General features: G+C 44.8%; 1 protein-coding gene across 4 annotated transcripts in view; it reads right to left on the reverse strand.

Moving 5' to 3' along the window:
- The window catches only part of LOC146866845 (scavenger receptor cysteine-rich domain-containing protein DMBT1-like), a 398,665-nt gene that overhangs the window by 357,234 nt on the left and 18,770 nt on the right, over positions 1–22,661 (reverse strand). For all 4 annotated transcript variants that reach the window (XM_085602310.1, XM_085602301.1, XM_085602292.1 and 1 more), the window contains exons 3-5: positions 16,096–16,125; positions 6,535–6,585; positions 1,179–1,208 (exon numbers count right to left, since the gene is read on the reverse strand). In XM_085602310.1, the coding sequence (XP_085458436.1) occupies positions 1,179–1,208; positions 6,535–6,585; positions 16,096–16,125 (111 nt within the window). The remainder of the gene's footprint in view (positions 1–1,178; positions 1,209–6,534; positions 6,586–16,095; positions 16,126–22,661) is intronic.

Raw genomic sequence — 22,661 nt, forward strand, 5'->3', positions numbered from 1 at the left:
GGTTTTTCTACAATCACTCGGGACCAACCTCACAAGAGCATCGGGACAAATAGATTATAACTATGAGGCCGTGTGTACTGCAGAGAACCAGATACATTGGATTAAGAAAAGCATCTCAAGGTAAAGGGCCTCGAAAGGGAATTCCTAGAATCCTAGAAGTAAGCCACTGTGCTTTACCTGTGTTCTCCAGTCGATAGATACTGAGATTACGCTGTCCACAAGGGAAATACAATGACCAAAAAGCCTAGCTGGGGAAAGGCTAACTGTGCCAGTATTTAAATGCAGTAAACTGTGCTCCAACCTCACATCCAGGGTGTGGCCTCGCAACTATGTGGATGTCTAGCTGTCCCGAAGGTATACTCTGGAGGCCATTTTGGCCTGGTCCACTATGCAATATTAGTTAGTGAACCCTCCGAGGTAAAAGTCTCCTCCTTTGCCTATGTACCAATGCTCAACTCAAAAACATTGAGAACCATAGCTGGACATGGCTCAAAATCGACCTAATGATGGTAGTGAGCCTGAGTGACTATTAAGATAGCCTGATGCATGGTAGAGACAAGAATGTGCATGTCATGGGTTACAAAATATCCCAAGGTACATTACCTTGATTGAGGGATGCAGAAGGAAAAAGTCAATATGTTCCTCATGAGGTACTACATTTGATCGCATTTTTCCAAGGGATCTCACTGTTCAGGCCTCGTGTATGGGTATCCAGGGAGAAGATCCAGAACACTTCCAATCTTTTCCTAATTTCCGTGTGATCACCTCTTGTTTTTATCTCAATCTTCTCCAAAATAAGTCAACTTTTCTAGTCTGGTTTATGCATTTTCTCCATATAGTGCTTCACTAATGGTGCATTAATCTTGTCTGTTCAAATCGCTGACTGATGTTCTGTTAGCCGTGTAGCATAATCGCGGCAGGCATAGCAGGAGTATGAGATTAAACACGGCCTATTTAGAGCAGCGCTGACACCTCTGATTATATTTGCCATTAATGCCCCCCACTTTTAAAAGTCTCCAGCCTCCACTGCAGATATTGCCAAACTTTGTCAAAGAAACCAAAATAATATAACTAAGAAAAGAAAGTTTTCCCATCTGCTCAAATTTCTACTGCCATCCACTCGCTCCAAAGTGACTAACTCATACAATTATTTGAAGCTAATCCAGAAATGCATTTACCTTCAGTACTCGTGGTCAGGGGCTGAGAAACTACATAGAAGACAGAAATAAAACATGTTAAAGATAATATTACGAAATCCTTACTTTTGCTACAATTAACTGTTAAAAAGCAACAATTCTTTCCGCACAGACATTAGCATTGAGGTGAACATGAAAACTAGTAGTATTTATCATTCAGAGACAATACAATGTACTTCCAAGGACAGGAGAGAGCATATCTGTCCTGCAGGAACCTCCTATAGATGGTCCTGCTAGCCAATCATAGTTGTGCTCTTAGCTCTGTGAGGCATTTAGATTGAAGCCGTACCCCGTATCTGCTTGACCTCTTATCCTCTGTTGTCTTCTCATGCACAAAACCTCTTCCACTCCTTCCAGAGGCTCTGTAACAATGAGGCCTTTAAACAGGAAAGGGCTGGCCGGTGGTTTAGGTAGCACCATTATTGCAATCAATGGTTGACAACAACTGCTGAGACTATCCAGCACCTAACTTTCACAGACACCACCGAAGCCCAGTCAAATGTTCTGGTTGTAAAGGAACTTTATGCAAGCTTTACTTCTTGGAATCTTTTTTGGGCTTCTCATGAAATCTCATGCTTCCAGAACATAAAATAAGTGCATTTAATGCTATAAATGTTAGCCCACAAAACCCTAGGCGCAGAGCACTGCACCTATTATTCAATGCCCCCATATGTTAATCTCAGATATATCACACGTCCAAGGTCAGGCTTCGTATCTTTTCTTTATAAGCTCACAACGACTAATCCTTCTCAGCAGCTTGGATTCTAGAGCCTTCATGGTTGTACATTATTCTTATTAAATACCACACATGTAAATGCAGCTCCACCGCCTAGACATTTTAGACATATACTTTTAGAATATTCCCTGGCTTTACAAAAGGAAATATCAGAAAACGTTCACATATATCCCTGTTTACTAAATCACTTACCATAGGGCAGATTTACAAAAAGGTGACGCACGTGTAGAGATGCGTCACTTTCCCTCCACCACCCTGACAAATCCTTACGCCACCATGGATGCGCCGTATTTACAATACGGCGCACCATGGCACACGGATTGTCAGATGAGGCAGAAATTCTGACGCATCCATTGGGGCAAACGTCACGCATTGCTGGAGTCATGTCGCAAGCACAACGCAACTTTAGATTTCACTGCATCACTTTTCAAGGCTTTCCTGCCTGACTGGGAACGTCCACCCTGCATACATTATACCAGACTCAGGTATAATGTGACGCAGGGCTTTACAACGTGACGCTTCTCCCTAGATGCGTCATGTTGTTAATTGGCCGCATTTTTTACGCTGCGACTGTGTCACAAAAGTGATGCAACGGCAGCGCAAAAGTGTTGCAAGGGACTTGTAAATCTGCCCCTAAGTAATTTGTGCCTCTTTCACGATGGGTCCTAAGTCCCAAGCTCCATTTTAGATTGGTGAGTGGTTTGTAGGAAAGTGTTATAAAGATTTCAATGCTGGTGTTTTGTTACGGGTATGTAACTATTTCATCTCAGACTTTGGATCCTTTAGAGGTCAAATGGTCCTAGAAAGCCGATTTTCTTTTTTATTTATGTATATACCTAAAACACATTAGTGTGCATTCAACAGATCAAAAGGAAATGATAGAATAACCCATGGGGTGAAGTACAGGAGTGGCTGCAATTTATTAATAAAAGCCAGAAATCTGAAAAAGAGTTTAGAGTGAAGAGACATAAGTTGCTGGATTGTGATCCTCTCAGGAGCACATGGAACAGATGTGTTTTTAGAAGTTTCCTCGAAGAATGTTGGTTTAGTTGGGTTGTTGCAGAGGAAGGCAGTCCAATGTTTGGTTCTAGAATTATTCAAGGATTTGTTACAGTGCTGGAGATGTTTTCTGTTTCGTGTTTCCAGACGGACAGTGCCTTCACTCCTGCGTCATCGCCGTCCACCTTGGGCAGAGGGTTAGCCTGGGAAGCTAAATCACTCAAAATAGAACAATGGCAAAAGCCATGGCAAGCGGTGTTTCACAGAATGGATGGCCATGAGGCTGTCTCTTCATTTGAAAGGGTTGCTTAAAACTGGTTCTATAACGTGTTGTTCAGGTATATCAATATCTGTACGGCATGGTCTGCAAAAACTAACTTCCCGAGCCCCACTGTGAGACCACCATCTTTCGATCCATTAGCACACTGTGCACCCTTAGCACTACACATGTTTGCACTATAACATAGATTGCTCATCACTCATGTTAAATACCTACAAACAAGATCTCATCAAATTCCTTGTGTCCTCTGCCTATGTCACCCTGTGCACCCCTATTCTCTTCCCCCTATTGTTCTGACCACCTCTCCTGGCAACCTTGGTGCACAATATTAATTTAATATCCATTACTGCAACAGCAGCGACCTTTTTGTTACTGAACACCTCACTGGCACTGTTGGACCTGGCCCTTTCTAGAGGGCCACTCCAGAACTTTACCTTTCTTCGCCTTCCTTTACTGAACTAATGTTTGGTAGCTTTTAAGAACTTGTGCTCTCTCCAACAACATGCTAAAATTGGCCTACATTTGATTTGTACATTTAATTAACTTGTAATTATCTTTTTTATAGGGCTGGGAGCATGGTATGTAAAAAGCAGAACATGTGAGTTTACATTTTAAATGTCCTGACAGTGAAGAACCTCTACATTCATTTGTCACAATTGTTAAGCTATCGCTCCCATTGACTAACGCTGGATTACTCTATTACACTCAATAAGTGCTCTTTAATGGAAAGCCACATTTTGCATTAATATTTTCAAAATGCCTCTTTTAGAAAGTTCAAAAGGAACAAAGGATGGGAGGAATGCTGAGCAATGCAAACATTCACTCCTAGTCACAGAGATCTGGGTTTAATCCATCGTTCTTTTGCTCACCACACCACCCCAGCTTGGACCCACCCATATACAAATCAGTCTTGACCCTGTGCCTCATGGGAACAGTTCAGCTCGAACTGCCAAGCCAGGTCCTCCTGGACCAGAAACAAGTATTATGGGACCGGTTTCGGGGCATCACCCCTGATCCGCCAGGCTAACTTGAATCTAGTGGGGCAGTGAGCACTGGACCCACGTCTGGGCATACCCTTACCACTTAGGGCAACAAAATACAAAAGGAACAAATGATGGACAGAATGTTGAGCAATGCAAATATTCACCCCGTCTCAAAGATCTGGGTTTAATCCATTGTTCTTTGCTCACCACGCCGCCCCGGTTTAGACCCAGTCATATGCAAATCACTCTTGACCCGAACTGCCAAGCCAGGTCCTCCTTGGACTGGAAACAAGCATCCTGGGACCGGTTTCGTGGCATCACCCCTTATCAGCCAGGCTAGCTTGCATCCAGTGGCGCAGTGAGCAGGGGACCCAGGTCTGGAAATACCCGGCACACTTAGGGCGAGAAAGCAGAAGATAGGGGAAAAATGTTTGATTTGCTCTGCATTCCGTCCATCATCTGTGTGTCTTTTGCTCTTTTATAAAGTTGGCATTTTTCTCCCTAGCTAATTGTGCCTTTCTGCCAGTATTGTGGATCCATGACTGTGAATGATGTTCCAGTGATGTTTGTGTCTATTGCTTCGTGGCATAAAGTCAAAAGAGACCTAGATGTTGATGGAGACAGTCTTCTTCAGATGATGGCTGGGGAGGAGTTATACCCTGCCCTGATTACAGTTCTAAAGACCCTGCCTGTAGCACACAAAGGAACCCGGCACCAGGCCTGACATTGTCTTTGTTAACCTGGACAGTTTGAAGTCAAACCCAGGGGAAGGGGAAGAACAACCCAGAACTAAATTTGAGGAGTAGGCCAGAGAGTCTCCCACACAAAGGCTATCACCAGGTATAAATGTGGCATCTTCAGAACCTCTCATCAAACCACTCCTGGACCTTTGGAAGATACAAGATTAAGAAGAAGGGTTGCACTGCCTTCTATAGAATCAAGATTGGTCTTGCTTTACTTGAACCTTGGCTCTCCATGGAGATGATAATTACAGTTTCCTGACCTCTCGTTTGAGCTACAGGTACTCAACAAGCTTACAGAGGCCTTCCTGCAACTGCCCAATTGGCAGCACCAACTGGTCTCAGCTGGACCTACCTAAGCCCTGCTGTTGGCCTCTACTGGAGAGAGTCCTGATCCCCAAGAGGTGCCCCCCAGGTACTTGATTCTTTGCTGGCATCAGAGTATGCTCCTCCTAAAGAAAAGCTGAAGATGCAGAAGGTTTGGGCTTCTAACAACCACAAAGTGATCTCTTTGCACCAAGAATCGACAGCCAGAGATGCCCACCATCGTGAAACTCCAGCAGGTCCTGCTATTTGCGGTGTCAGTGACCATCCACAACAGCCGCCGATGCAAAACCTGCATTTCACGCTGACAATGACATCTCGGGTTGACCGCCACCGCAAACTCTAGCGACTACCAGATCTTTGTGTTACAACAGCGACCGTACGCTACACCAGACCTGCTCCTAGCACCGACAAAGACCTCCTTGCGGCTCCCACAAATGTGAATGGAACTCGCATTGATTTGAGAATGTAACTATTCAGTGGGATGAACCTGATACCTTTATCCGACCTACACTCCATTGTGGCCTGCCTCCACTTCTGACTTTTCCACGGTCCTGCGCAAGCAGATAACCCCGAGTGGTGCTTCGTGCTTTTGGGCACTATTTTCACCTAAAACTTTAAAAACTCAATGTATTAATTGCCATTTTGTCATTTTAGTGTAATTTTATTTAATAAAATGGACTCTTTTTTTCTAAATTGGTTTGAGATTTTTCTTTTCTCTTTATTACTGTTTGCGTGCTACATAAATGCTTCACACATTGCTCTAAGTTACACCTCGCTGGTTTTGTGTCAAGTCACCAGAGGGAGAACCACAGGTTTATTTAATTACTTTTGTGATTCACCCTGACCAGAAATTAGCTTATTATTTGCGTGGAGCTTCCACCCCTTCAAACTAATAACCCAATTTCTTAGAGGCGCTAATTCCTGTAACAGAAGCCCAACTGGACAACAGTATTACTACTCCCTTCTGCACAAAACATGCATTTTTAAATTTAATTAATTTATTTATTCGTTGAGTAAAAAATAAGCATGTGAACAAGCAATGCTGTACATAGCAACACCACCCTGGTACATAATAAAGTTGTGTGGGTAACATACTGATTATTGCATGCCGGATTCACAACAACTTTTTATTGAGTGATATACAAGCTTGATAAACATTTAGCAATAAACAAATTAGACAATAAGTATATATTGATATCTACATGTTTTCATGATTCTTAAACAATAATGATACATTTGTAAAAATAAAGTAAAACTGAAATGTTTACAGTACCAGTGCCTGTTGTTTCAGCAGGGGAGGGTGTTGGTAGACTTAAGGTCGATTCTATTTATAGAAACAAATCAGAAATGCACAAAATTAGCTTACCTCCATGATTGTGTAGCTTTATATGCTGCAAATAAGCAGCTAGTGATTTCACTGCCAAGTCCAACTTTTCTAACTGTAGTGCCCTCCCCATTCTCAACACTGCAGGACGTGTGTGCCTCACTTTTTTCACCACACCACTTGCTTTGCTCTCACTACTTGCACCTCCATGCTTCATTTATCCTCATAAAAGAGCACTGCTTAGACCTTTGAGCGGCTTACAGCACTACATAAACAGAAAGAGGATTACAGGTGAATGGAAACTTTAGAGAGGAACGGCCAATCCTTCATGGCTTCCCTTAAATATAGTAAGTAGATTGTAGAGTGCTAGCTAGGGAAGAGGCAGGCCATTCCAAAGTTTCACATGCCTGAATGGGAAATTACGGGGAGCAGATCAGATAATGATGAAAGCTGAAAAACCTATGATGGCTTCATCACTTTGGGCCGTGTGTCCTTGCTGCGCCTTTGTGTCTCCACAATCTGCAGCGCTGAAGCCTGTAGCGCCCTCAACACTTGCGTTATTGCTGCTTCTGCTGCTCTCTTCAATTCCAGTTGCTATCAGAGTCTCCAGTCCCAGTGCTTGTCCCACTAGACCCCTGCCTTTGAAGCACAGAAAATGTGAAAAAATAAAAACAAAATGTTAAGGCTTCCTTATTGCTTAGTCAACTTCTGAACTCCAGCAAGGTTATTTAGGGGGTGCTGCAGCACTCCCAGCCAGGGGTGTGGCTTCGGGGTGGGGGGGGGGGGTGTTTGGGGTGGTACACCCCCATAATAAATGCATTTTCAGATGAATAGTTAAAAAAAAAAAACTTTATTTATGATTTTAATATATTGCAGAGCGAAAATAAAGAAAGGTATCTGTCATTGAATCACAATTGTGCAAGGTGGCATGGAGCATAAAACGGTAAAGCAGTGTCTAATATAGGTAATGGCTTAGCTGTACACACATATTAGCAGATCATAAACAAGGAATACAAACCCGAGGCCCCAACCGGTGCCATCAATAGCTAACTCCCTCCTCTCCGGCAGCAGGACAACATGCCAGACCCCGACTATCAAACCCAGAGTCAGCCACCTCAATCCGTAAGAAGAAACAAGAAACTATTCAAAGTGTCAAGAGACATAGGAAAACAAACAATCGGAAAGAGTGAAGTTAAAATTACCCGACCCCTGTTGGTACAATGCCCCATTCCAGCTGGGAGTCGGTGGCTTAGCTTTTTCCACAAAGGAGCTATATGGACCCCAGATGTCCTTGGGACCGGAAGAGCCGGGCAGCGTGCTAGCATATATTTCGCTTTCTATGTTACAGTAAGCCAGACTGTTCAGCCAGCCCTGTAAAGTGGGAGGTGACCGACGGCCCCAGTGAAGAGCTATTTCCCTCTTGGCTAGTAACAGGCTAAGAGATGAGAACCTCTGGATCTTTTTAAGAAAGTTAACCACATATCCCAGCAGTGCCACTTCAGGTGTGGAAACAAGAGACAGCTCGGTCATGTCGCCTAATGTACTGTGTACCCCCTCGCAATATTACTGTAGTTTAGGGCAGGTCCAAGTGAGGTGGGCAAAATCAGCGTGAGTAGCATCGCCTTCATGGCAAGTGTGGGGTCTGGAAGGGTCTAGTCTATGGGTCTTAGCTGGGGTAATGTATACCCTGCGTAGGAACTTGAAATGTATTATTTTATGCCTGCTGTTGAGTGACACTTCCTTTGTTACCTCGCAGCTTCTAGCCCACTGCTCGTCAGTAATGGGGTAACCCAAGTCTTCCTCCCAGAGTTTGCGAACCCTGTTGTCATTGATCGGGATCATCGCGGAGCATGTCTTGTACAATTTAGATATCAGGTGTACCCCTCCCTCGTTTTCAATGATGAGCGAGAGTGGTGTGAGCGAGTCTAGTTCAATCGGGAAACCAGGGAGAGTGGCGCGAAGCGCCGAACGAATCCAGCCTAGAACAAAGCTGTCCATAAATGTGACGTCATGAAAGCGGGCATCTTCAGATGCCGAGAAGATGTGGCCATTCGGGTATAGATCTCCCATTTTAGAGATGTCAAATTTGGCCAATGTGCGCTGCACTAGCTTTTCACCAGTGATGGGCAACCAACGGGCATTGGGGATAGGGAGAGCTGTGGAATACAGCGTGGAGGCGCCGAGGGCACGACACAGCTTATCCCATGCCCAGCTGGTGGTGAAGATGGTCGGAATATTGTTAGGGTCTCTGGGTATGCCCTTAGCTAACACAGTAGCTAACTGTTCTGGTAGGACGCAATCAGCCTCGGGCGGAGAAAGGGAATGCAGGCGTCAGGGTGGTACCTTGCAAAGGCATAGCTGCATTGGGCTACTAAATAATACAAGTGGAAATCCGTAACGCCGAACCCTCCCCTCTCGTATGGTAGAGTGAGTACTCGCCAGGGCACGCGGGCAGGCTTGCCCCCCCCAGACTAATTTGATAATGTGGGAACGTAACGTTTGAAAGAAACTGGGAGGGGTATGGGAATGTTGTTGAAGAGGTAAAGAAATTTAGGGAGCACTATCATCTTAATGATTACCACCCTGCCGGCAATAGACAATAGGAGCCGCAGCCACCTTTCCACTTCCGTCTCTAGGGCGCTGACGGCCCGCCCGTAATTAAGGCAAAGTATCTGGGTGGCCTCCAGGTGGATGTGTATGCCCAAATATTTTACTGAGTCAGAACACCATTCGAGGGGGAATTCACAGTCCCAGAAAGTAGTGTTGGATGTTAGGGGAAAGATAACCGACTTACGCCAGTTGATTCCCAGGCCAGAGTGTTGACCGAAGCGGATGATCTCTCTGACAAGGGGCTCCAAATTCACCTGGGGCTCTCTGACATACAAGACAGTGTTGTCTGCATAAAGCGAGCCCAGGAGGGGGCCAGTGTTGAACTGTAGGTCTCTGTGAAGATGTCTTTCCAGAAAGTGCCGGGTCAATGGGTCCATGGCTAAGATGAACAATAAGGGGGACAAAGGACAACCCTGCCGGGTGCCGGGTGAGAGGGGAAAAGGGGCAGGAGAGTGTGCCATTCAGGCGAAGTCTCTCCGTAGGACGGCTATATAATAATGCAGTGGTGGCAATGAAGCCAACCAGCATTCCCATACCGCGCATAACCGAGATGAAGAAGGGCCATTCCAACCAATGAAAAGCCTTCTCGGCGTCCAGTAGGATTGCAGCGGCTGGGACCTCGGGGTTGATCCTATGTAGGACCGATTAAAGCGTCCTGAGATTCAGGGAGGTCAATCTTCGGGGGACAAAGCCGGACTGAGCAGGGGGGATGATATATTCCATCAGTAGGGAAAGGCGATTGGCAATTATCTTAGCTAAGATTTTGTAATCCAAATTTAGAAGGGACAGGGGCCTATAGGACCCACATAATGACGGGTCTTTGCCTGGCTTAGGTAGAAGAATGATAATCGCTTCGCGGAGAGTGGGGGGAAGAATTTGTTTCTTGAGGGCTTCGGCGTACACTTCAATAAGTTGTGGTGCAAAAAGGTCTTTATACGCCTTATAGAACTTCCTCGTAAAGCCGTCCAGACCAGGGGTAGAGGAGAATCGTAGAGTATCGATAGCACCGAGGACATCGGCCTCGGAAATTGGCTCCGCTAAGAAGTCCTGCATGTCTTTTTCCAAGTAAACCAATGTAATCTCTGACAAATACGCTTCCTGGGATGAGGGGTCCTTCCCCACCCTGGAGGTATATAGGGATGTAAAGAAGTGAAGAAACTTGTCACAAATTTCCTGGGTGCCGGAGAGCAACTGGTCTGTGGATGAAGGAAGCTCCGTATGTAGGCCCTACTGTATGGGGGCCGAAGCATCTGGGCCAATACACAGCCCGGGCGCTCGCCTCCGCCGTAGCGTCTGGCGGTCTGATATTTGCCAAGGTAAAGTATCTTGCGGTCCACCGTTTCCCTGTACTCGCAAAGAAGGGCCAATCGTTTACCCGCTGCATCTGTGTCAGTGGAGTGCGTTAAAGTGATGTCCAGGTCTGATAAATCAGGCTCTAAGCGTGAGAGTGTAGTACGGAGATCTCTGAGTACACCCGCAAAACCAACCCCTCTGATAAATGCCTTGAAACCTTCCCAGAGAACAGCCCAGGTGTCGACCGAGCCCGTATTGATTGCGAAGTATTCGTCAATAGCTTCGCGTACTTCTGCATGAAAGAGATCGTCATTAAGGGCGTGACTTGGGAAACGCCACTGCCGCTTGAATCCTTCCAGGCGAGGAATCCGAAGGAGCAGTTGAACTGGGGAGTGGCCCGAATAAGTCCTCGACAGAGTCAACAGGGATTGGACCCAGCTGGAGATGCCAGGGGAAACAAGCCAATAGTCAAGTCTAGTCCAGGTGTTGTGTTGGCCTGCGTAATGCGTGTAGTCAGTGTGTGATGGGCTACACCTGCACCCAACGTCCAAGAGAGAGAAGTTCTCGCAGAGTTCGAGAAGAGCATGGCGGGTGGTGGGTTTGAGAGGGGGTGGGTATCCAGGGTGGCTGAAGATCGGGGTTCTGCACTAGAGAGGTTAGTGGGGGTTGTGTTGGTCTGGGTGGGAGGAAAGGAGGTGTAAATAGTTTGTATTTTCTGGAAAAAGAAATCTGCCAGGTTATTGCATCGAGTTTGGGCGTCGATAGGGTTAGGTGGTTCCTCAGGGAGTTTGAGGAGAGTTTTTGCGATTCGGTAGATTTCCTTGGGCATGAAAGCAGCTGCTTTAAGTTTTTTCTTCGAAAAAAGTGGATTGAGAGGTTTTAATTTCAGTGTTGTAGGTTTTTATTGCCTCCCTGTAAGCAGTTTTGCTGGAAGGGGAATAATCAAGTCGCCATTTCCTCTCCAATTTTTTGCAATATTGTTTTCTTTCCCGTATTTCGGGGGAGTACCAGGGTGCAGTTGTGGCGCTGCGCTTTGTTTTAGAGCATTTCATGGGGAGCACGGAGTCTAGGGAGTTATGGATCCAGCTGTTGTAGTTCTCATTGGCTAGGATGGGATTGGGGTTGTTGGGTGGTCTTGAAGTTTCAAGGGCCGTCAACCAGCAAACCAGGGGAAGTTTAGACCAGTTCCACTCCCTACGAATGGTCGTGTTGGTGACTAAGTGGGGTTCGGGGATGGCCCAGGAAAGAGGGATCAGGAAGTGGTCTGACCATGGGAGCGGGGAAGGGGTTCCTGCTGTGAGATCTGCACAATTACTAAAAACAGGATCAAGCAAGTGGCCTTTGATGTGGGTGGATTTAAACAACAATTGTTTAAGTTGTAGCGAGGAGAGGTTCATGGTCAGTTCTTTGGCGATGTGATCCGAGGCATCGTCAAAGTGAATATTAAGATCCCCTAACAGTGTAAAATTGGACGGCCTACATACTAGTTTGTCAGTAATGGGGGGAGGGTGTTAAGAAATAGTCCCAGAACCCCGGGTGGGCGATATATAAGTAGCCCCGAGAAGGTACTTATGGGGGAGAAATCGATAACAAAAAAGAGACTTTCGCAGTCTGGTAAATGGTTGGGAGAGCAGCGGCACTTGTAACAATCCTTGAAAATAACTGCTAGGCCTCCTCCTCTACCCTCTTTACGGTCTTCCCATTGTATGTGATAACCGGTAGGGAAGGTTTGGATAAGATCCGGTTCTGACTCCGTGTTAATCCAGGTCTCTGTCAGGAATAGGGCGTCTGGTTTAAGTTTAGGAGGTACATATTTCAGTGGGTGTTTTTGGTATGGTGGGCGGGTTTGAAATGAAACCCACAGTGTGGGCAGGTGTTGTGTTTATCTGCCACGTTCCAAGAATGTTGGCAGATAGCAGGGGTCGCTCCTCTGAAACTGATAAGGGATTGGGGGCTATAATTCCTAGGATGCTGGGCGAAACGGGCAGGGGTTGTGGCCCCTGTCCCCGGTCGGCCGCGGATGGGCGCAGACGGGCTTGCCTTTGGCGCGCATTTGCTGCGCGAAGCGTGTGGCATTTCGATTTTATGCTGCAGAACAGGTGATTAGCAGCCAATGACACTCTGCTCCCCCTCACCCTAGCCCGGAAGAGAAAATATATGCCGCGCCTCCATCAACAACAATCGGGAAAGGATTCCCGTGGTGGACTGGGGAGAATGCGGTTACCGGGTGTTAGAGATGTACAGGTGAGCTTGCAGTGCCTACAGATTTTCAAGTTTAAAAAGCACACAAGTAAAAATTCAAGCGCCGCCAGTGAGGTTTAAAAATAAAGGATACAGAAGTGTAGAAATGCTGTTTTCGCTACAGCGCGCTTCCGCTGGAGAATTGAGTAGCTTAGAGTAAAATTAGTAGAGTGGCGTATAGTAAAGTGGGGTGGAGTGGAGTGGAGAAGAGTGGCATGGAGTAGAATGGCATAAAGTGGAGTGGTGTAGAAGGGAGTAGCATAAAGTAGAGTGGTATAAAGTTGAGTGGTGTAGAGAAGAGTGCCATACAGTACAGTGACGTGGAGTGGTGTACGGTGGAATGGTATAGAGTGAGTGGAGTGGCATGGAGTAGAGTAGACTGGCATAAAGTAGAATGGCATAGAGTAGAGTGGGGTAGAGTGGAATGGAGTGGAGTGGCGTAGAGTAGATTGGCATAGAGTGGAGTGGCGCGGAGTGGTACAGAGTAGAGTTGCATAGAGCAGAGTGGTTTAGAGTGAAGTGCCGAAGAGTGGAGTGGCATGGAGTTCTATTGAGTGCCATTGTGTGGAGTTGCATAAAGTGGAGTGGCATAAAGTGGAGTGGCATAGAGTGGAGTGGAGTAGAGGGGAGTGGCATAGAGGAGAGTGGTGTAGAGTGACATGGAGTAGAGTGGGGTTGAGTAGAGTGACGTAGAGTATAGTAGCCTAGAGAGGAGTGGCATAGAATAGAGTGGCATAAAGTAGAGTAATGTGGAGAGGTGGAGCGTGGTGTGGTATAGAGTGGAATGGTGTGACGTAGAGTAGAGGGGCACGAGCCAACAAATTAGCAGTGTTAGCCAAGCCAGAGCCAAGCCAAGGGTCTGGCTCTTGTTTTAAAGCCTGTGCACGAGCCAAGACCAGAAAATGTTTGCTATGTAAATCAAACACAAACCATGTAAAATATGATAACGTCTCTTCAAGATTCCAAAGCGTTGTTTTCTTTAACATGTTGAAGCTTTGACATTAATATGTCACATCATAGCACTGAACTGAGAGGTACTTACTAAATATGATAGTTTTTAGACATGATCTAGCAATGAGCAGCATTATAGTCTATTAAATCAATCCCAAAGGTTTTTTTTACAGCCAGTATTCTGCACTCACATATTTGCAAGGAATGTATGACGTTAAAACGCATACATTTACAACGCATGCCTTTACAATGCAGTTTTTACATCGCAACATCCTTTACAACACATTCTTTTACATTACATTGCATTTTTAGAAACCACCTTTACAAAGCATTCCATTACATTGCATTATACCATTACAACGCATACCATTACACTGCATTTAAGGTAAGTGTTGGATAGTGTAGGGGTAATAACTACTATTCTAACTCCAGTGGGTGAAACAGTAGGGTAAGTGTTGGATAGTGTAGGGGTAAAAATTACTATTCTAACTCCAGTGAGTGCAACAGTAGGGTAAGTGTAGGGGTAAAAATTACTATTCTAACTCCAGTGAGTGCAACAGTAGGGTAAGTGTTGGATAGTGTAAGGGTACTATGCATTGTAATGGTATGCGTTTTAATGACTTGCAATGTAATACCTGCGTTGTATTGACATGCGTTGTAATGACATGCGTTGTTGTGACATGCGATGTAATGGCTGTGTTGTAATGACATGAGATGTAAAGGATGCTGCGATGTAATGACTGCGTTGTAAAGGTTATTTGCTTGAGATCACACAATTTACATTACAGATTCCCACAATTATTGTGTATAGGCATGTGGAGATATGGTGATTTGCTCAGAACCACAGTATATCGAGTCAACATAGAAATTCAAAACTGGTTCACCAGTTCCAAAGTTGGCAGCTCTGACCATAATGCCACATCTTGGGTAGAAGGAGGGTGACATGCTGAAGCCACATGACAGCTTGGTTTGTTTTGGGCTAGAGCTTCCAATAGGACCTCAAGCTGAGCCAGTCTTTAGGTTCGAGCCTGGCTAGAGCTTTCAGCGGATCGCCAATCTCTAGCGCAGAGTAGTGGGGAGTGGCATAGAGTGGAGTTGCATGTAGTGGGGTTGAGTATAGTGGCAGGAAGTAGAGTGGAGGATGGTAGACTGGAGTGACAGAGTAGAGTACCATAGAGTAGAGTGGCACAGAGTGAAGTGGCATAGAGTAAAGTTGTAGCGTGGAGTAGCAGAGAGTAGTACAGCTGTGGTTGGAAGCTAATAAATCATCAATAGAGATGACAGATAGGGTGAAAGCAACATAAATTAGACGCTGTATTCCTGTGTAAAAAGTAGGAAGGCACATTACACGTCCAGAAATAATACTGAAGTGTTTATAAAATAAAAGGGAATGGTGTGTTTTAAAATGACAAGGAAGGACAAAGATGAGGAAGAACACGTGTACTTGGTGCATGCTCTACCAAGGAGCTAACACAAGAAAGGAATGGAAGCCTATGGAAGCTAAGCAATCAAAAGATTGCAAATGAGAGTGACCACGAAAACAGCTAATGATGTTGTAAAAGATGTAAGCCCAGTGAAATGTGAACAATAGTCTTGTAGCACAGCGCAGCGGGTATGTGTAGGCAAGACCTAAAAATGAGGGCCAAATGAATCATTCCGATTTCCACACCAGTGTAGTTTGCATTCTGAATGATTTTCAAATGGTAATTCAATTTGTGCTGCGATCTATGTAATAATAGGTTGCATTGCAAATTGTCCATTTACAGAGAGCTGCAAATGCCATATTAATGAGGGAAGTTACAATTTGGTACATCCTGCGATTGGCAGCCAGTGCAGGGGTAGATTCCTGTGAGGCACTGCAGACCTCCAACTTTATAGGTGCTTTCTAAAACGAAAACATCTTTTTTTTAAACAGCCAGTGATCTCTACAGGAACCAGTGCTGTTGTAAAATAAAGGCCTTCCATTTGGGAACATTCTGGGGAGAGCCGCCAGTGATCTACAGGGATGAGCAGTTGCAGTTGGAGCATCCCAGTGGGTCACGGCCTGTGAGTTGACTGCTTGCATTTTGTGATGCAGAAAAGCTTATATCGAAAAATGGATTTCACACGCTATTTAGTCGTGGAAACCCTGTAAGTTTGCTCAGCATATAGTTTGCGATCGCAAAATGGCTTTGTACATCTAACCCTAGATTCCAAAGTGCTTTTGGAGCCAGCACACATCCCTTTCTGGATTAGTAATTTGTAAAGCAGATACAAACGCATGCATACAGATAGCATCAAACCTTGTCAAAGGAAATAACATAATGTAACTAGGAAGATTGTTCTGTCCACCTACTCAAATTCACACTGCCACCCCCACAACCCAGAATAACTAACTCATGCAATTAATTGAAACTAACCCAGAAATGTACTTACCCTCAGTACTTTCCAACACGGTCTGCAAAACTACATAAAAGATAGACATAAAACAGCATGATAAAGGTAAGACTTTAAGAAATCCTTACGATTGCTAAAATTAATTGTTAAAAAGCAACAATTCTTTCCGCACAGACATTAGCATTGAGGAGAACATGAAAACTAGTAGTATTTATCATTCAGAGACAATACAATGTACCTCCAAGGACGGGAGACAGCATATCTCTCCTGCAGGAACCTCCTATAGAATGTCCTGCTAGCCAATCATAGTTGTCCTCTTAGCTCAGTGAGGCATTTAGATTGAAGCCGTACCCCGTATCTGCTTGACCTCTTATCCTCTGTTGTCTTCTCATGCACAAAACCTCTTCCACTCCTTCCAGAGGCTCTGTAACAATGAGGCCTTTAAACAGGAAAGGGCTGGCCGGTGGTTTAGGTAGCACCATTATTGCAATCAATGGTTGACAACAACTGCTGAGACTATCCAGCACCTAACTTTCACAGACACCACCGAAGCCCAGTCAAATGTTCTGGTTGTAAAGGAACTTTATGCAAGCTTTACTTCTTGGAATCTTTTTTGGACTTCTCATGAAAGCTCATGCTTCCAGAACATAAAATAAGTGCATTTAATACTATAAATGTTAGCCCAAAAAACCCGAGGCGCAGAACACTGCACCTATTTTTCAATGCCCCCATATGTTAATCTCGGATATATCACACGTCCAAGGTCAGGCTTCGTATCTTTTCTTTATAAGCTCAAAACCACTAATCCTTCTCAGCAGCTTGGATTCTAGAGCCTTCATGGTTGTACATTATTCTCATTAAATAACACACATGTAAAGCAACTCCACCGCCTAGACATTTTATACATATACTTTTAGAATATTCCCTGGCTTTACAAAAGGAAATATCAGAAAACTTTCACATATATCCCTGTTTACTATATGACTTCCCAAGGGGCAAATGTACAAGAAAGTGACGCATCTCTAGAAATGCGTCACTTTCCCTGCGCCACACTGACAAACCCTTGCGCCACCATGGATGCGGCGTATTTACAATACGGTGCACCATGGCGCAATGATTGACAGATGAGGCAGAAATTCTGATGCATCCGTTGGGGCAAAAGTCACGCATTGCTGGAGTCGTGTCGCAAGCATGACGCAGCTCCAGCAATGCATTTTGAGGCCTATTCCCACTACACCGTGTCACTCCTTATACCTGCTTCAACAAAGCCTAAGGTTTTGACGCAGTGGCGTCCTAGACGTGACGCAGTGAAATCTTGTAGATTTCACTGCATCACTTTTCAAGGCTTTCCTGCCTGACTGGGAACGCCCACCCTGCATACCTTATACCTGATTCAGGTATAATGTGATGCAGGGCTTTACAACGTAACGCTTGTTGTTAATTGGCTGCATTTCTTACGCTGCGTCACAAAAGTGATGCAACTGCGGCGCAAAAGTGTTGCAAGAGCCTTGTAAATCTGCCCCTAAATCATTTGACCTCTTTCACGATCGGTCCTAAGTCCCAACCCCCATTTTAGATTGGTGAGTGGTCTGTAGGAAGGTGTTATAAAGACTTCAATGCAGGTGTTTTGTTACGGGTAGGTAACTATTTCATCTTAGACTTTGGATCCTTTAGAGGTCAAATGGTCCTAGAAAGCTGATTATCTTTTTTATTTATGTATATACCTAAAACACATTAGTGTGCATTCAACAGATAAAAAGAAAATGATACAATAAACCGAGGGGTGAAGTACAGGAGGGGCTGCAGTTTATTAATAATACCAGAAATCAGAAAAAGAGTTGAGAGTGAAGAGACATAAGATTCTGGATTGTGATCTTCTCAGGAACACATGGAACAGATGTGTTTTTAGCTGTTTCCACGAAGAATGTTGGATTAGTTGGGTTGTTGGGGAGGAGGGCAGTCCAAACCTTGGTTCTAGAATTATTGAAGGATTTGTTTCAGTGCTGGAGATGTTTTCTGACTCTGTGTTTCCAGCCAGAGAGTGTCTTCACTCCTGCGTCCTCGCTGTGCACCATGGGCACAGGATTAGCCAGGGAAGCTAGACCCCTCAGGAGAGAACAATGGCAGAAGCCATGGCAAGCGGTGTTTCACAGGATGGATGGCCATGAGGCTGTCTCTTCATTTGAAAGGGTTGTTTAAAACTGATTCTATAACGTGTTGCTCAGGTACATCAATATTTGTACGGCATGGTCTGCAAAAACTAACATCATGAGCCACAAAGTGGGACCACCTTCTTCAGGTCCATGGTGCACACTGTGCACCCTTAGCACTACACATGTTTGCACTATAACTTTCTCCGATTCAATCATTTCACTCTTCAAAGCATAAAGTATCCCTTTTAATGCTACCCTACCCCACAAACCCATAGTCCTCAGAAAACCCTGTTTAAATCGGGAGAGCAACCAAATGAATATATTCTTTAACCAACTCTGTTATATCCACTTAACTTTACAAGAACCAATCTGCTCCCACATTTTACCATGGCAATGCCTTGAATCCAACCCTTTTTATTAACTTCGCTGACACCTCATTTCCCTCGCAGCATTGATCGCTCCCTTTCTAATAGCCCCTTTACCCACATCACTCTTGAGGATATTTCCCCAGCAACTAAAAGCTACTATGTCTATAAGTAAATATAAGTTTACAACTGACTTAATTCTTACTACCTTAGTCATATCCACAAAAAGGATGTTTTTTATCTTCTAAAACAACAGTTTTAATGTTCACTTTGTTCTCCACAGTTTCTCCCCTACGGCTGCCTGCCGTCTTTCTTGTGAAACTTTCAGCAACCCCTTTCTGAAGATAAACAACCTGGGAATGAAAGCCCAGGACCAAAAGAGCCTTGATAACTACAAATAGGCCTTACAACAATCTTAAGAGTATGAGACATAACAAATCATAATACTACCAAGACATCAACAACTCTACGGCCACACCTCCAGCAGTTATTCTGCACAATTAGCTCACTTCTCTGCTCAATAACATAGTCTATCCTCTCCACTATGCAAAAGAAACAATTGATGGACGGAATGCTGGACAATGCAAACATTCATCCCCAGTCACAAGAATCTGGTTTTAATCCATCATTCTTTTGCTAACCACACCACCCCAGTTTGGACCCAGCCATATGCAAATCAGTCTTGAACCTGTTCCTTATGGGAAAAGTCCAGCCTGAACTTCCAAGCCAGGTCTAAACTGGGGTTGCATGGTGAGCAAAAGAATGATGGATTTAACCCAAATCTCTTGAATGGGGGTTAATGTTTTGATTTGTTCGGCATTCCATCCATCAACTGTGTTTCATTTACTTTCTCACTCTAAGTGCGCGAGGTATGCCCAGACTTGGGTCCCGGGCTCACTGTGCCACTGTATTCTGAACACCTCACTGGCACTGTTGGACCTGGCCCTTTCTAGAGGGTCACTCCAGAACTTTACCTTTCTTCGCCTACCTTCACTGAACTAATGTTTGGTAGCTTTTAAGTACATGTGCTCTCTCCAACAACATGCTAAAATTGGCCTGCACTTGATTTGTACATTTAATTAACTTGTAATTATCTATTTTTTAGGGCTGGGAGTATGGTATGTAAAAAGCAGATCATATGAGTTCAAATTTTAAATGTCCTGACAGTGAAAAACTTCTACATTCATTTGTCACAATTTTTAAGCTATCTCTCCCATTGACTAATGCTGGATTACTCTATTACACTCAATAAGCGCTCTTTAATGGTAAAGCCAAATTTTGCTTCAGTATTTTGAAAATGCCTCTTTTAGAAAGTTCAAAAGGAACAAATGATCGATAGAATGCTGAGCAATGCACACATTCACTCCCAGTCACAGAGATCTGGGGTTAATCCTTCGTTCTTTTGCTCACCACACCACCCCCGTTTGGACCCAGCCATATGCAAATCAGTCTTGATCCTGTGCCTCATGGGAACAGTCCAGCTCGAACTGCCAAGCCAGGTCCTCCTGGACCAGAAACAAGTATTATGGGACCGGTTTCGGGGCATCACCCCTGATCCGCCAGGCTAGCTTGAATCCAGTGGCGCAGTGAGCACGGGACCCACGTCTGGGCATACCCTTACCACTTAGGGCAACAAAATACAAAAGGATCAAATAATGGACAGAATGTTGAGCAATGCAAACATTCACCCCGTCTCAAAGATCTGGGTTTAATCCATTGTTTTTTGCTCACTACGCCACCCCAGTTTGAACCCTGCCATATGCAAATCAGCCTTGACCCTGTGCCTAATGGAAACAGTCCAGCCTGAGCTGCAAAGCCAGGTCCCCCCTGGACCGGAAACAAGCATCTTGGGACCGGTTTCAGGGCATCACCCCTCATTAGCCGGACTAGCTTGAATCCAGTGGTGCAGTAAGCATGGGTCCCACATCGGGACATACCCTTCCCACTTAGAGAAACATACTACAAAAGGAACAAATGATGGATGGAATGCTGAGCAATGCAAAAATTCACCCCCAGTCACAAAGATCTGGGTTTAATCCATCGTTGTTTTGCTCACCACACCACCCCAGTTTGGACCCAGCCATATGCAATTCAGTCTTCACACTGTGCCTCATGGCAACAGTCCGGCCCAAACTGCCAAGACAGGTCCTCTCTGAACTGGAAACAAGCATCCTGGAACCAGTTTTGGGGCATCACCCCTTATCAGCCACGCTAGCTTGAATCCAGTGGCGCAATGAGCAGGGGACCCAGGTCTTGAAATACCCAGTGTACTTAGGGCGAGAAAGCAAAAGACAGGGGGGAAATGTTTGATTTGCTCTGCATTCCGTACATCATCTGTGTGTCTTTTGCTCTTTTAGAAAGTTGGAAGTTTTCTCCCTAACTAACTGTGCCTTTCTGGCAGTATTGTGGCTCACATGACTGTGAATGATGTTCCTGTGATGTTTGTGTCTATTGCTTTGTGCTATAGAGGCAAAAGAGACCTAGACGTTAATGGAGACAGTCTTCTTCAGAGGATGGCTGGGGAGGAGTTGTACCCTGCCCTGATTACACTTCTAAAGACCCTGCCTGTAGCACACAAAGGAATTTGACACCAGGCCTGACATTGTCTTTGTCACCCTGGACAGTTTGAAGTCAATCCCGGGGAAAGGGGAAGAACTGACCAGAACTAAATTTGGGAGTAGGCCAGAGAATCTCCCGCAGAAAGACTGGCACCAGGTATAAATGTGGTATCTTCAGAACCTCTCATCAAAACACTCCTGGACCTGTGGAAGATATAAGATTAAGAAGAAGGGTTGCCCTGCCTTCTAAAGAATGAATTTTGGACTTGCTTTACTTGAACCTTGGCTCTCCAGGGAGATGATAATTACAGTTTCCTGACCTCTCGTTTGAGCTACAGGTACTCAACAAGCTTACAGAGGCCTTCCTGCAACTGCCCAATTGACAGCACCAACTGGTCTCACCTGCACCAGCCTGAGCCCTGCTGCAGGCCTCTACTGGAGAGAGTCCTGATCACCAAAAGCTGCCCCCCAGGTCCTGGACCCTTGGCTGACATCACAGTGTTCTCCTCCTGAAGAAAAGGTGAAGATACAGAGGTTTTGGGCTTCTCTTTGACCGCAAAGTGACCTCTTTTCACCAAACATTAACCACCTGCGACGATCACCAACGCAATGCTAAAGCAAAACCTGATCTTTGCTGTGACATTAACCATCCTTGACAACCACAAATGTAAAACTTGCACTTCACACCGACAACAACAGCCTTGGATGACCAACACCGCGAAGCTCCAGGAATTACCAGGTTTTCTTGCTACAACAGTGCCAATCTGTGACGCCCGACCTTCTCCTCACGCTTACAGAGCCTTCTCACAGCCCTTGCTAAAGCAAACAGAACTTTTTGGGAAGACTTGAGACTGTAACTCTTCAGAAGGACTAACCTGGGCCCTTTGTCAGACCCACATTTGATTGCAGTAGCTTGAACTTGTGACTTTTCCCCAGTTGAAAAATATAATCCAAGTGCTTGGATTTTCTCAATTTTGGATCATTTTATTTTTGAAAAATTAGTCTATTTTTCTAAATTGGTTTGGGATTTTTCTTTTGTTGTGTTTTCACTTTATTACTGTTTGAGTGCTGCATAAATAGTTTTACACATTGCCTCTAAGTGAAGCCTGGCTTGTTTTGTGCCATGCTACCAGAGGAATAACGCAGGTTTATTTAATGACTTTTGTGGCTCACCATGACAAGGAATGTATTTATTATTTGAGTGGGGCCTCCACCCCTCTAAACTAATAACCCAATTTCTTGCAGCACTAATTTCTGTAAGAAAAGCCCCACTGAACAACAGTATTACTTCTCCCTGCTGCATAAAACATGCATTTTTTTATGTTATTTATTTATTTATTTATTCGGGGGCGTGGCTCGGAGCACGGCAAGATGGCCACACCGTAATGTAGCTCTGCCGGCCACCAAAATTATCCTTTGCCAATCCTGCTCCCTTTCGGCCATCTGAGTCGTAAAAGCTATGGTGCCTCTCGTACCCACACTGTGCGACATGTTGGCAGAGTTTGTTGGCAGTTAACCGACCAGGACGG

The sequence above is a fragment of the Triturus cristatus genome, chromosome 1_2 (genome assembly GCF_964204655.1).
Source record: "Triturus cristatus chromosome 1_2, aTriCri1.1, whole genome shotgun sequence".
Lineage (NCBI taxonomy): Eukaryota > Metazoa > Chordata > Amphibia > Caudata > Salamandridae > Triturus > Triturus cristatus.